The sequence below is a fragment of the Rutilus rutilus genome (genome assembly GCF_951802725.1).
Source record: "Rutilus rutilus genome assembly, chromosome: 9".
NCBI classification, from domain to species: domain Eukaryota; kingdom Metazoa; phylum Chordata; class Actinopteri; order Cypriniformes; family Leuciscidae; genus Rutilus; species Rutilus rutilus.
The window spans coordinates 1,674,269-1,687,994 of record NC_140223.1 but is presented as its reverse complement, the minus strand read 5'-3'; the positions used below and the strand labels follow the sequence as shown (position 1 = coordinate 1,687,994).

At 37.1% G+C, this 13,726-nt stretch overlaps 1 protein-coding gene across 5 annotated transcripts in view; it reads right to left on the bottom strand.

Annotated features, from left to right (window-relative positions):
* Window positions 1-6,388: 6,388 nt before the first annotated feature.
* Window positions 6,389-13,726, bottom strand: part of pde2a (phosphodiesterase 2A) — a 185,969-nt gene continuing 178,631 nt past the window's right edge. For all 5 annotated transcript variants that reach the window (XM_084420110.1, XM_084420112.1, XM_084420114.1 and 2 more), the window contains 3 exons: window positions 13,600-13,638; window positions 12,140-12,246; window positions 6,389-8,643 (listed from right to left, as the gene is read on the bottom strand). In XM_084420110.1, coding sequence (XP_084276236.1) covers window positions 8,409-8,643; window positions 12,140-12,246; window positions 13,600-13,638 — 381 coding nt within the window. In that variant the 3' untranslated portion in view covers window positions 6,389-8,408. The remainder of the gene's footprint in view (window positions 8,644-12,139; window positions 12,247-13,599; window positions 13,639-13,726) is intronic.

Below are 13,726 nucleotides of genomic sequence, written 5' to 3'. Positions count from 1 at the left end.
GTGTTCAGCAGAAAAAAGAAACACAAAGCACTCAATCGTGTCTTTTTCAGTTTGTTTTTATCTGTTAATTTATTTTTTATATTCTGTGGTTCATTCAAGTTTTTTTTTCCGTTTTCTAAACTATAAAAAAGTTCCTATTGAAGTTTACAAACTTTTGACATGTAGGCCTACTGTATATTTTATGTCTTATTCTGTGTATAGTGTATTTGATTTCACAATACTCACAACACCACCAAACACCCAAGACTGCTTTATTTTCACTATTAGCCTATTAAAAAACAAACAAACAAACAAAACAAAAAAACTTTAAATCTTAGATGCTAGATCCTTGACACCTACACGAGGGTTGGCAGTTTTGTTAAGCTGCATGCTACCATTTAATTTACAAACGCCAAAATGGTATTTATTGTTTGAATTTCGAAATAAAATTGACAGAATCTGAGAATGTTTCATGTTAAAAGTTAAATGCCCTGTCTTTCCTGTCGCTGTCAGTATCCTCTTTGCTCCGTGATTTTTCTCTGCGTGAGAAAATGAATATGTGGCGTGAGAGCGTGTGAGTCTCAGTCTATTAACAGCAATAACACAAATGTAAATAATAGCTACATTACAATGTTGCCTTCAATCTTGAACTGACGGTAATTCTGATTTGTCGCTCACTCATCCGCTCAACAGACTTCCTTGTGATTGGCTACAGTGCTCAACGCTGCAAACAGAAACGCTGTAAACCTGGACCGTTTGAATGCAGCCGTCTATCTGCGTGTATCTAATTAAGTGTATCTGTAGGCTACTCAGTAACTAAGCAGCCACTTTGTACAAAGCAGGCTAATTTTGACAACACTAGGCTACTTCACTGAGGTAAAGAGATTTACCTTACTTAACTTAAGTTACACTTTTCTCTCGCAAGTCTTCCTACCCCAGAAGTCAGAAGTTATCCCCAGCTAACAATTTTTGGTTCCCTTAACGTTAGTTTTTGGTACCCAGAACATTCTCAGAATGTTAGTTTATGGTTCCCAGAACGTTATTTTTTATGGTAACCACCCAGCAACGTTCTGGGAACGTTATTTTATTGTTACATAAAAAAATAACCAAAAAATAACATTAGGGGAACGTTCTGTGTTAACTGTCCTTCAGCAACTTTTTTCCCCTTTCTCTCTGCTCTTTAAAAAAAAAAAAAAAAAAAAAAATTTATCCTGATAATTTAGGCTTCATTTTATTTATTGTATTTAATTTTTTTTTTTTTTTTTTTTTTTTGTAATGCAAGGCTCTTTTCGATGACACAAGCTGGATTTGACTGCTGGACTACAAAAAACATTTTATCCTTTTGATAGGGGGATCACTAACATGCGAGGGCATAAGCTATTAGGAAAATAAAAAACGTTTCTCATTTTTACGGATAGAAAATTGAGTCTTGAATTTGTATTCCTATAGCATATTATTGCACCTATGTGATTTTGTCATTTTAATATTGTGGATTATCAATATATCTTTGTAACTAATTCGTTTTAAATTATATTAAGAACACAAACACACAGAGAGAGAGAGAGAGAGAGAGAGAGAGAGAGAGAGAGAGAGAGAGAGAGAGAATAGAATAGTGATTTATAATGTGTAATTTATCAGAGAGGGGAAGAAAAGGTAGAGAGAACACCAAATCATTAATATAATACTTCACCACATTTCCCATAGGATCCCCCACATCTATAGTTCATCTTCTCTGTTTCTTATCTTAGTCACATGACCAAATTCCTGCAGTAATAGCATCTCATAGTAATGTACTGCCTTATATTATGCTTAATGAATACAGAGATGAACTCCATAGGTGGATCAAATTCATTCAAAGTGGACTTTCTCAATTCCCATTGTCATTCTTTTGGCATTTTTAACCGATATATTTCAGCCTCAAATTCTCTACTAGTTCTTCCATATTGACCGTAAGAGGAACTCCAGACTAACTGCCTTGCATCAGTTCTTTTCCTCACTTGTCCCACTTTTCCCACTTAAATTTTTCCCACACTGCTCATTTTCTTTGCCTTTTCCATCTGTGCAAAACCAAACTATTTTACCTTTGGTAGAAGATTTTAACAAAGCAGCTTTTAAAAAAGACATATAAATTCAGAGAACAAATAATATTGTATTTTTCACAAAAAAATTGTCATAACTATGGAAATTACCTTCCCCATCCATAATGTGTACAATGGACCAGACACCTTTATCCATCCAGTCCTTAAAGAACACAGGTTTCCTATTAATAAGGACACACTTAATATTTCACAAAGAACATGTATGTGGGGAAAATGTGTTTGTATATGAGTTTCCAATATTATAGTAGCCTACCTACATTTACATTTATTAATTTAGCAGACGCTTTTATCCAAAGCGACTTACAAATGAGAACAATAGAAGCAGTTAAACTAACAATAGGACAACAAAGTGCTATGACCTTTCCCAAATTAATCTAACACAGTACATGTACACTTTTTAATTTTCTTTATTTTTATATATAGATATAGAATAGACGATAAAGTGTTAGTATTAATGGATCAAATGTTGCCGAAAAAGATGCGCCTTCATTCTTGGCCACGGACTCAGAAGCTCTGGTTGAGTTAAGGTGATGATACACAGGGCAACTTTTTGAGCAATGTTGCTGGGCAATTGCGACTGAAACTTTTAACTCTCTCTTTTCCAGCACTTTAGACACAGTTGCTCCGTTGCGCTTAAAGAAGATTAAAGAACATAGTCAAACGCCGTGGTACAACGAGCACACTCAGGCCCTTAAGAGAGCAGCCAGAGGAATGGAGAGCAACTGGAAGAAAACAAAACTAGAGGTATTTCGCATTTCATGGAAGGAGAGCTCGATTGCTTACAGAGAGGCTTTAAAAGCTGCTAGATCTGCTTATTTTTTAACCCTATTAGAAGAAAATAAACATAATCCTAGGTATTTAGTTGAAACGGTGGCTAAACTAACGATAAAGAAAGCTTCAAGCCCAGAAGTTTCCAAGCAACACAGCAGTAATGACTTTATGAACTTCTTCACTTATAAGATTGATAATATCAGGGAGAAAATTATAACTATGCAACCGTCTACTACAGTATCGCATCAGGCAGTGCATTGTAGTCTCCCTGAGGAAAAATTTGATTCGTTGGTTGCTATAGCAGAGGAAGAATTCACTAAACTCGTTAAATCATCTAAACCGACAACATGTATGTTAGACCCTATACCGACTAAGCTACTGAAAGAGATGCTTCCAGAGGTCCTAGATCCTCTTCTTAATATCATTAATTCATCTTTGTCATTAGGATATGTACCGACATTTTTTAAGCTGGCTATGATTAAACCGCTTGTTAAAAAAACGCAACTTGATCGTACAGAATTAGTCAATTACAGGCCGATCTCGAATCTACCTTTTCTGTCAAAGATACTAGAAAAGGCGGTATCTTCACAACTGTGTTCCTTTCTTGAAAGAAATGGTATCTGCGAGGATTTTCAGTCAGGATTTAGACCGTACCATAGTACTGAGACTGCTCTCATTAGAGTCACAGATGATCTGCTCTTATCATCCGATCGTGGTTGTGTCTCTCTATTAGTGTTACTCGATCTTAGTGCTGCATTTGATACTATTGTCCACAACATTCTTCTAAATAGACAAAAAAAATTCACGTCTATTGTGATCTCTAAATTACAGCCAGTTGATAACACCTAGAATATCAAAATCGACTGCTGGCGGTAGATCCTTTTCCTATTTAGCACCAAAACTCTGGAACAGTCTTCCTACCATTGTCCGGGAAGCAGACACACTCTGTCAGTTCAAAGCTAGACTAAAAAGACATCTCTTTGGCCTAGCATTCACATAATACATTATAGACTTCTATAATTTAATGTTAGGCTGCATAGATTAGGTCAGCCGGAACCGGGAACACTTCCCATAAATCCTGATGTACTCGTTACATCATAAGAAGAATGGCGTCTACGCTAATATTAGTCTCTCTGTTTATCCCGAGGTTTACCGCAGTCCGCCGGATCCAGGCCGTATCCAGATCTGATGAAGGACCTTCGCCTGGACACGACTACAGCACAGTCCTGAAGTGTCACTAGTTTCTCCCCTGTGAAGGCCTTCTTCCCTTTACCTCTCTACAGATAAAGCGTTGTCGGGATAATTCCGGTTTCATGTGGCTACATGGAAGCAATAAAAAATGTGGTATTATAAATTTTTAAGGCCAGACAAGTAGTTTGTTGAGGGTTGATTTGTAAAGAAGGACTACTCGCCTGCGCACATATCTTCAGACGCACATACCTATAGACTAAACACATAAGACGTATGTGCATGCCATCAGCGTTCTCACAGGTTTGTGTTTTTGAAATTTGCACAGAGATAAAAAAAATAAAAAAAATTATTTCAAGGCTTGTACCTTGGAACCTATTTCAAGGTTTGCGTTCTCGAGCAGCCAAACACTGTGCAAATGAACGGCCGGAGTGCATTGAGGGTTTTCTGTTAAAACGGTGTCTTGTTAGCGGCCACTAAGTTAATAAATAATGATCGTTGCGACGGAAGTGAATCAATCAAAACTAACTTTAGCTGGACAATAACTTTATTCTAGATCTGCTGTGAAGCCAAATCAATTTCCTACGATTATTTCCTATTATCACTGTAAAACTATCTATATTGTTAAAAGCGCTATATAAATGAAGATGACTTGACTTGACTTTAAGACAAAGCATGTGTAAGTTCATAAGTCGACACCATTGCTGAGTATTTCCTCCTTAAAACTGCAGTGAACCAAAGACAGTCTCAAACACACGCTTTGAAATCGCTGGTGTTTCTGACGTCACAAACTACCTTGTAACCAATCAGATCAACGTGTGATCGTCAACCAGTGGATCTCTGAGCTGAGTGAGTGAGTGGAGGCGGGGCTCATTTGCATATTCATAGAACCGCGCATACTAAATGAGGCAAGGGTGTCGAGTTACATTCAAGATATTTTAAGGCATGAAGACATTTTTTTCAAGGATCACCGATTTTTTGGTGATCAAAGATGAGTTTTAAGGGATCAAATTAATGAGCAATTCATTTCTGACCGTGTTTATTAATCTTTAGTTAATACAAATACAACTGTTCAGTGTTCGTTCACTGCCATTAAATAACTTTAATTTCCGTAAAGTTGAATTAGAAAATGTTGAAATGAATAAATGCTGAAGACGTACTGATCATTTGCAGTTCATGTTAACTAACAAACTTAACTTTATTGTAAAGCATAAGAAATATGTCTTTCATCAGAAAATAAGAACCAATTCTATTTTTCAAATATTAATCTGATGAAGGGAACCCGAGTTCATTAATCAAAACCATCAGAAGAGCCGTGTATGAATGACACGAGAGAAGGTTTTTATTCCAAACAAAAGAAAAACAATGTTATTTACCGTCACCTACAGTACAAACGTGTACAAATACCAGAAAATAGAATCAAAGTGTGTGTAAAAAGTAATCCTGTAGAAACGGATGTTATGTACACGAGGCGACGCAAAAACCACTTATTGCACAAGAAAACAATAGCATCATATCTGTAATAATAATGATAAACTTAAAATACAATGGAGAAATAAGAAACTCTGTAAGAAAACGTTTAAATTATTTAAAGTTGACTGCCAGCATGGTTTGTTTTTTAAACATATGTATTTTTTTTCCTTTGAAATACAGCAGAAATCATTAGAAAAATTAAATGTTCAAAAGCCAGAAATCCATAACATTTCCTTACATTGAACGTTCACCTGTAACTTTAATAGCAGACTGACGGTTTATCATAAATACCTAAAACACAAATGTCCAGTTTTTCCTCTCAGACTAGTGTAATGTTGAAGCAGAAGGTGTGTGAAGGATCTCTGGCTCTCTGAAACAGTAGTTTTACTCTCGTGTTTTGGGTTAAAGAGTCAGACTCGCAGTCATTTTACAGTCAAACATCAGTACAATTTCCCCAGAACAGACATATTTCATCTAAAATCAAGACAAAAACTGAAGTTTTGCATGAAGATGTTTTCAAGACCATTCATATTTTTGCACTATGACATTAATTTTATGACAATTAAACTTTTAAGACCCATATTATGGAAGCTTGTTTCCACCACAGCATGAAAAAAAAAGAAGGTAACCCGCAAAAGTCTGAATTGCGTGATATAAAGTCGCAATTGCGTGTTATTATAAAGTAATTTTATCAGAACTCGAAATTCTGATTTTTTTCTTGCAATTGCTTCTTCATATTATGCAATTCTGACTTTATAACACACAATTGGGGGTTATAAAGTCAGAATTGCATGATATAAAAGTCGCAATTGCGTGTTATACAGTCAGAATTGTGAGATATAAACTCGCAATTCTGAGAAAAATTTTTTTTTTTTTTTCCTTAGAATTTATATCACGCAATTGCGAGTTTATGTCTTACAATTCTGAGAAAAAATGTCGAAACGAGATATAAACTCGCAATTGCGAGTGTTATAAAGTCAGAATTGTGTGATATGAAGTCGCAATTGCGAGAAAAGTTTATATCACGCAAATCTGACTTTATATCACTCAATACTGACTTTGTAACGCAATTGCGACTTTAAAGGAACCGTATGTAAGATTGTGGCCAAAACTGGTACTGCAATCACATTCAAATTACTGTAGAGCGGTGTATCCCCTCCTCCTCCCCCCTGACTCGAGGTTGCCAGATATGCTGCAGGATCCAGCAGGAACGTTTGTAGCTGCAGCTGTGGCAACTAGAGATGCAGAGCTGGCAACCCAGATGCCGAAACACTACTGACTTCGTGATTGGTAGATAGGTGGTGGGTGGAGCATCAGGCCAAAACACAACATGACAACATCAACATCAGTTGAGGGCTGCAACTTCACTTTTAAATGACAATATCCTGGCCGGACTACTGTTGTCAGTGATATAAGTATTTGAAATGAACATGATTTCTTAATGTCTAGTGACATATCAGGGCCATTTTATGATTAATTTAAATACATTTCTTACATACGGTTCCTTTAAATCACGCAATTCTGACTTTATATCACGCAATTCTGAGATTGAAAGTCGCAATTATCTTTTAAAATGTTTTATTCTGTGGCGAAAACAAGCTTCCATACCCATATATATAAACATACATACACACACAAGGGTTATTATTGTTACTAAAACTATAATCATTAAAAAATGATGTCAGGACAGGATGATTGGTCCTAAAAACAGGCTTCATCCCAGACAGAAACATTGTGTCGGCCCAGATCCGGCTCACATCGAGTATGTGTGGAATCCACATGAGGCCCGGATCTGGGCCGGATCTGGACTGACAATATGTTGCTGTCTGTGATTTCTCTAATGCAAAATATCTTTTATTCTGATTTTATAGTGACATATGGTGGAGTTTTTGTGAAATTCACACTCCGTTGCAGGTTAATATCAGCGACCCGCGAGAGAGAAAGTAGTTCAAGCAAAGTCACATTTTTCATAAAACAGACATCATCACCCTCTTCAGTTTCCGTTCCTTTGCAGAATTTGGCAAATGCACGTACAGTCACACCTGTGCAAACACACATTTACACACTGCGAACAGATATTCCCATATATCCATGTAGCTTCAGAACTGTACACAGACAGGCTGAATGTTTTTATACATCTGGTTTACAGTCCCTCAGGAAGGCAACGCAAACATTTGTAAGGCAAGATCCATTTGACGCACACATTCTGCCATCCTGAGAAAGAAAAGTGTGAGGGCCGTGTAGCCCTTTAAAACACACGAGTGTATGTACAGAGTTTCAGAAGGCCGATCCCAGCAGATCCGTGTGTTTCAGTCCCGCCGCTCTCCGTTCGCCTCACATTTCAGAGGATTTGGGATTTCAGGAATGGAGAAATCTGACGCCTGAGAGACGAAATCAGTTTAAAGCAAAAAATCTATTTCCGTGTGGCTTAGTTTTCCTTCAGCTTCTCCTGGTACGTGTAAACAGTGGGAAAACTTGTTGACTATTCTGTCTGTTTAGAGCTAATTTGTCTCATATTTGATGAAGTTTGCATTAGTGATTCTGTTATTTCCTGTTTGTTACTGTGAAGCTGCTTTGAAACAATAAGTTCTAAAAAATGTAACATTGTAACACTGTAACTGTTCTCTTCAGAACTCTCAGCTGACACTTTAGAACTCTCAGCTGACACAATGTTTCACTTCGGTTTGGACACGTATTTGAGCATCTAAGTATTCAATCGATCAAAATAAGTTCGGGGCCACTGAGAATGTAACTTTTTTTAGGCAAATTCGCACTATTTTTCTGTCCAAACGTTCGACGCTCCGCTGACCGTGCAACGCCATGCGTCGCGTGACGACGAACCTTTCCTCGTAACTGTCAGCGAGACGTAACTCCGTGGATGACCTTTGACCTGTGATGTCACTGGTGGAGTTTGTCGCAGTCGTCGTCCAGGCATCCGTTCATGCGATGCGATTCGTCCCCGAAGGCGCCCTGTGACTGCAGAAGCTCGAACTCCTCGTCCAGAAAGTCCAGCGAGTTGTTGCTCGGGAGCCCGCGGATGGTGAACTTGTTGGAGACTTTGGCCCATTGCTCGCGGTTGGCGGCCACACGCTCGTAAAGCTCGGCCGAGCGCGGGAAGAGTTCCTGCAGGAGCCTGGGACAAATCATCCGAGATGTTAACTTCTCATGCACTTCTTTTTTTTTCAATTCAGAGGAAAAAATACTTACACTGTAAAAAATTATCGTGATTTTAACAGTAAAAATGCTACAGTGAAAAACTGTTAATTGGTTTCCGTTAATGTTTGTGTGAATGACACTGTGCAGCTTCAATATATTACTATTAACTTTCTCCTTGTGAAAAAGCTGCTTGTGTTGAGCTTTGATCGATCATGTTACTTCAATAGGTCGATAAATTAACATTATATCAGATAATGAAATATGTTTTTTTACTGTAAATTTAAGTTAAGTCTGTAAAACCTAAAATGTTTTCTGGCAACCACAGCTGCCAGTTTTTTACTGTAAATTTAACGGGATTTATTTGCTTCTTAACAATAATAATAATAAAATAAAAAAACATACATGTCAATACAAAGACAGCATTACAAACCATCATGGAAATCAAGTACTCAAGATGTACTGTATTTTCCTCATTTTGACAGCAACTGTGTACAAGAACGAGGGGAGCTACTTGTAGTTCTTAAAAACATTACTTTACATATCATTTATTTTTTAGGAAAAGTCTGGGCAAATTGGTTTTATATAATCAGTCCATTTTCTCCATATTGATCAAAAATCTTCTATCTGGGAAAGCTTTTCCATCACTTATATATTGTGCAATATGTCAATCTATTCATGAACTGTAGGTGGCTCTGGTTTTAGCCATTTCCTTGTAATTACTTTTTTATTGGCTGCCAGAAGAATTGAACCTCTGATGCTTTAGAATATAAACACTTCATGAACGCTTTAAAGTACTGTACTCTCTTTAACCCTCTGGTACTCTTTTTTTTTTTTTTTTGACTTCATCGGAATGGTATGAAACTTGGTAAAGGCTTTGGCACTTGCTGTGTGAACACACACACAAAAATTCCTGAAAACAATAGTAACACTTGTGATTTTTGATTTTCTTGCAGTTTTAGAGTAAAACGTGATTTTGAAAATATATATGTCATATAAAAATTGAAAATAGTATTTTTATGCATTTTTCATAACAATACACGTTTAATACTGTTACTTTTTAAAACTTTTTTCACTTCAGCAATAATCTACCAAGTGCCGTCTTTGAAAAGAGATCAAACTTCAGTCTGTGCTTTAAAGCATTCATGATTTACGACAGTTTAAGTTGGAAATTTAATTTTCAGGTCTATGCTCAAAAAGTGAAATATACAAGGTATACAGTGAGGAAAATAAGTATTTGAACACCCTGCTATTTTGCAAGTTCTCCCACTTAGAAATCATGGAGGGGTCTGAAATTGTCATCGTAGGTGCATGTCCACTGTGAGAGACATAATCAAAAAAAAAAAAAATCCAGAAATCACAATGTATGATTTTTTAACTATTTATTTGTATGATACAGCTGCAAATAAGTATTTGAACACCTGAGAAAATCAATGTTAATATTTGGTACAGTAGCCTCTGTTTGCAATTACAGAGGTCAAACGTTTCCTGTAGTTTTTCACCAGGTTTGCACACACTGCAGGAGGGATTTTGGCCCACTCCTCCACACAGATCTTCTCTAGATCAGTCAGGTTTCTGGGCTGTCGCTGAGAAACACGGAGTTTGAGCTCCCTCCAAAGATTCTCTATTGGGTTTAGGTCTGGAGACTGGCTAGGCCACGCCAGAACCTTGATATGCTTCTTACAGAGCCACTCCTTGGTTATCCTGGCTGTGTGCTTCGGGTCATTGTCATGTTGGAAGACCCAGCCTCGACCCATCTTCAATGCTCTAACTGAGGGAAGGAGGTTGTTCCCCAAAATCTCGCAATACATGGCCCCGGTCATCCTCTCCTTAATACAGTGCAGTCGCCCTGTCCCATGTGCAGAAAAACACCCCCAAAGCATGATGCTACCACCCCCATGCTTCACAGTAGGGATGGCACTCATCATTCTTCTTCCTCCAAACACGTTTAGTGGAATTATGACCAAAAAGTTCTATTTTGGTCTCATCTGACCACATGACTTTCTCCCATGACTCCTCTGGATCATCCAAATGGTCATTGGCAAACTTAAGACGGGCCTTGACATGTGCTGGTTTAAGCAGGGGAACCTTCCGTGCCATGCATGATTTCAAACCATGACGTCTTAGTGTATTACCAACAGTAACCTTGGAAACGGTGGTCCCAGCTCTTTTCAGGTCATTGACCAGCTCCTCCCGTGTAGTTCTGGGCTGATTTCTCACCTTTCTTAGGATCATTGAGACCCCACGAGGTGAGATCTTGCATGGAGCCCCAGTCCGAGGGAGATTGACAGTCATGTTTAGCTTCTTCCATTTTCTAATGATTGCTCCAACAGTGGACCTTTTTTCATCAAGCTGCTTGGCAATTTCCCCGTAGCCCTTTCCAGCCTTGTGGAGGTGTACAATTTTGTCTCTAGTGTCTTTGGACAGCTCTTTGGTCTTGGCCATGTTAGTAGTTGGATTCTTACTGATTGTATGGGGTGGACAGGTGTCTTTATGCAGCTAACGACCTCAAACAGGTGCATCTAATTTAGGATAATAAATGGAGTGGAGGTGGACATTTTAAAGGCAGACTAACAGGTCTTTGAGGGTCAGAATTCTAGCTGATAGACAGGTGTTCAAATACTTGTAGCTGTATCATACAAATAAATAGTTAAAAAATCATATATTGTGATTTCTGGATTTTTTTTTTTTAGATTATGTCTCTCACAGTGGACATGCACCTACGGTGACAATTTCAGACCCCTCCATGATTTCCAAGTGGGAGAACTTGCAAAATAGCAGGGTGTTCAAATACTTATTTTCCTCACTGTATATACAATATATATATGTATAAATACAAGGTAAATATAATTTTGTATAAAAAATACAAAAATATTAAATAAAAACATTATCAAACTAAAATATAATACATTCATTTAATTGAAAAAAAGAAAGACATTTTTGACCGACACGCGAAGAGCACCAGAGAAGACAATCAGCAGATTATTGCGCTTATGACCATTTTTTAAAACAAAATAATTTGCCTCTAAAATTGCTAGAAAATCAAAGCCATATATCTAAACAAGTTGTATTCCAAATTTGAGCCACTAAAAGGCTATCAAGTGAAAAAAATCCAGACTGAAATGTTTCATATATCATATATACAGGCTGTTTCTGAAAACTAGTTTTACTTGATCTTAGTGCTGCGTTCGACACTATAGATCATAAAATACTCTTAGATTGACATGTGTGAGATTGACATTACACTGGTGTTCAGGGACAGGCATTAAAGGTGGTTTAGATCGTACCTATCAGACCGTTTCCATTTTTCTAAGATAATGTCAGTAAATTATGGAGTGCAGCAAGGCTCTGTATTAGGCCCTCTGCTATTTTCAATATATATGCTTGGTAATATTATAAGACAAAATGGAATTAGTTATAGAAGGATGTAAACAGTGGCAGGTAACGGGTTAAAGTGAATAAGCATCGACACTGACTTGTATATGGGCATGGCGATGTGCTCCATGAAGCTGATCTGGAGTTCAGGGATGTAGGCTTTCTCTCGGTCCATCATCTCACTGGGTCTGTTTCCCATCGCCTTCTCCTAAAACACACAATCATTTAACCCTAGAAAACACACAACTGCTTTCATTCTGTGTGCTCTTGCATCATTTAACCCTATAAATCCATATTTGATACGCCTCTAAATGATCAACATGATCTGATAAACCTGTCGCACATGATCTCCTCCAGTCCTTCTGTGTTTTTATATAACTGTACAAACGTCCTCCATCTCCACCTCGTGTCTTTATTCTGTCAAATCTACACTGATTTTATTAAGTAAAAGTAAGAATAACTGATACTGTTAGTAATATTTGAACTGTACTGAAGCAACTGAGATTTACTTGATTTACCATTATCATTTATTAGAAAAATCTTACATATGTTCATCAGGCTTTTGAGGAAGGTTTATTCATTCATCTGTCAATCATCATTGTATTGCACTGCATTATATGCTTAGAAACTACAGAGCTTTGATAATAAAACTAAGCATTTAAATATCATCTTACTAAGAAATATTATTGGCAGATATTGATATATGCATATTATGTCAGTATCTGCTGTACTGATATAAAGATCTTCTTGATTTACATTAAAAGCATCAGGATTTCATATTAATATCAGCATCTGCAGCAAATATAATATTTTTGCTCAGTTTGAGTCTCTGAATTACATTTTCCTTCATATTCTCAGCCATAAAAGCCTGATGGATCATATTTAAACATAAAAACACATACGCTACCTTTTTTAGATTTCTTTTTATATTTTATTTAAATGTTCCATAAACTGTTTCGTTTAAATAAAATTTCATATGTCAAGCTTTACAGGGTTAAACCTGGAAATGAAGTCAATAAAGTAATAAAAAAAAATGCTATGATGTAAAACGCATTATACGTTTGTGATTAATGAAACCCGGACAGCATTTTTATTCAGTGAATCAAGTTGATATCGCAACACTGTTTTAACATCTTTTCAACATTTTACTGAAATGTCAACAGTGATTTATCAGTATTTTGTTAACCCTTTTAACATTACATGTTGTTTAAGGGTTTCTTTACAGTGTTGAAGCAACAACTGACATTATTTTAAACCATAGGCTTGTTCGACTTGAACCGGCGCTGCACAGACCGATCGGTTTATGACATCAAAGTACAGCGAGAGCAGTTCAAAAGCATAAGGAGCCGTCTGCTCTCTATTCGCTCTCGCGGTACTTTGATGTCATTCACAGATCGGTCTGTGCAGCGCCGGTTCAAGTCGAACAAGCCTCATATCTCAATGCTGAAGGTTGGTCACATGACCGCTGTGATTGGAAATAAATGACATGTGATTTGGTCATGTGATCATTGGTCATGTGATCATTCTCATTCAAGAAAACATAAGCTAAAGTTTAACTCACCAAATCACCCTGAGAGAAAAACTCCTTATAGATCAACTCCTGCAACACAACAACAGAAGAGTGAGAAACACTGAGTGATGTGTGTGTGTGTGTGTGAGAGTCTGAGTGAGTGAGTGAGAGTGTGGTG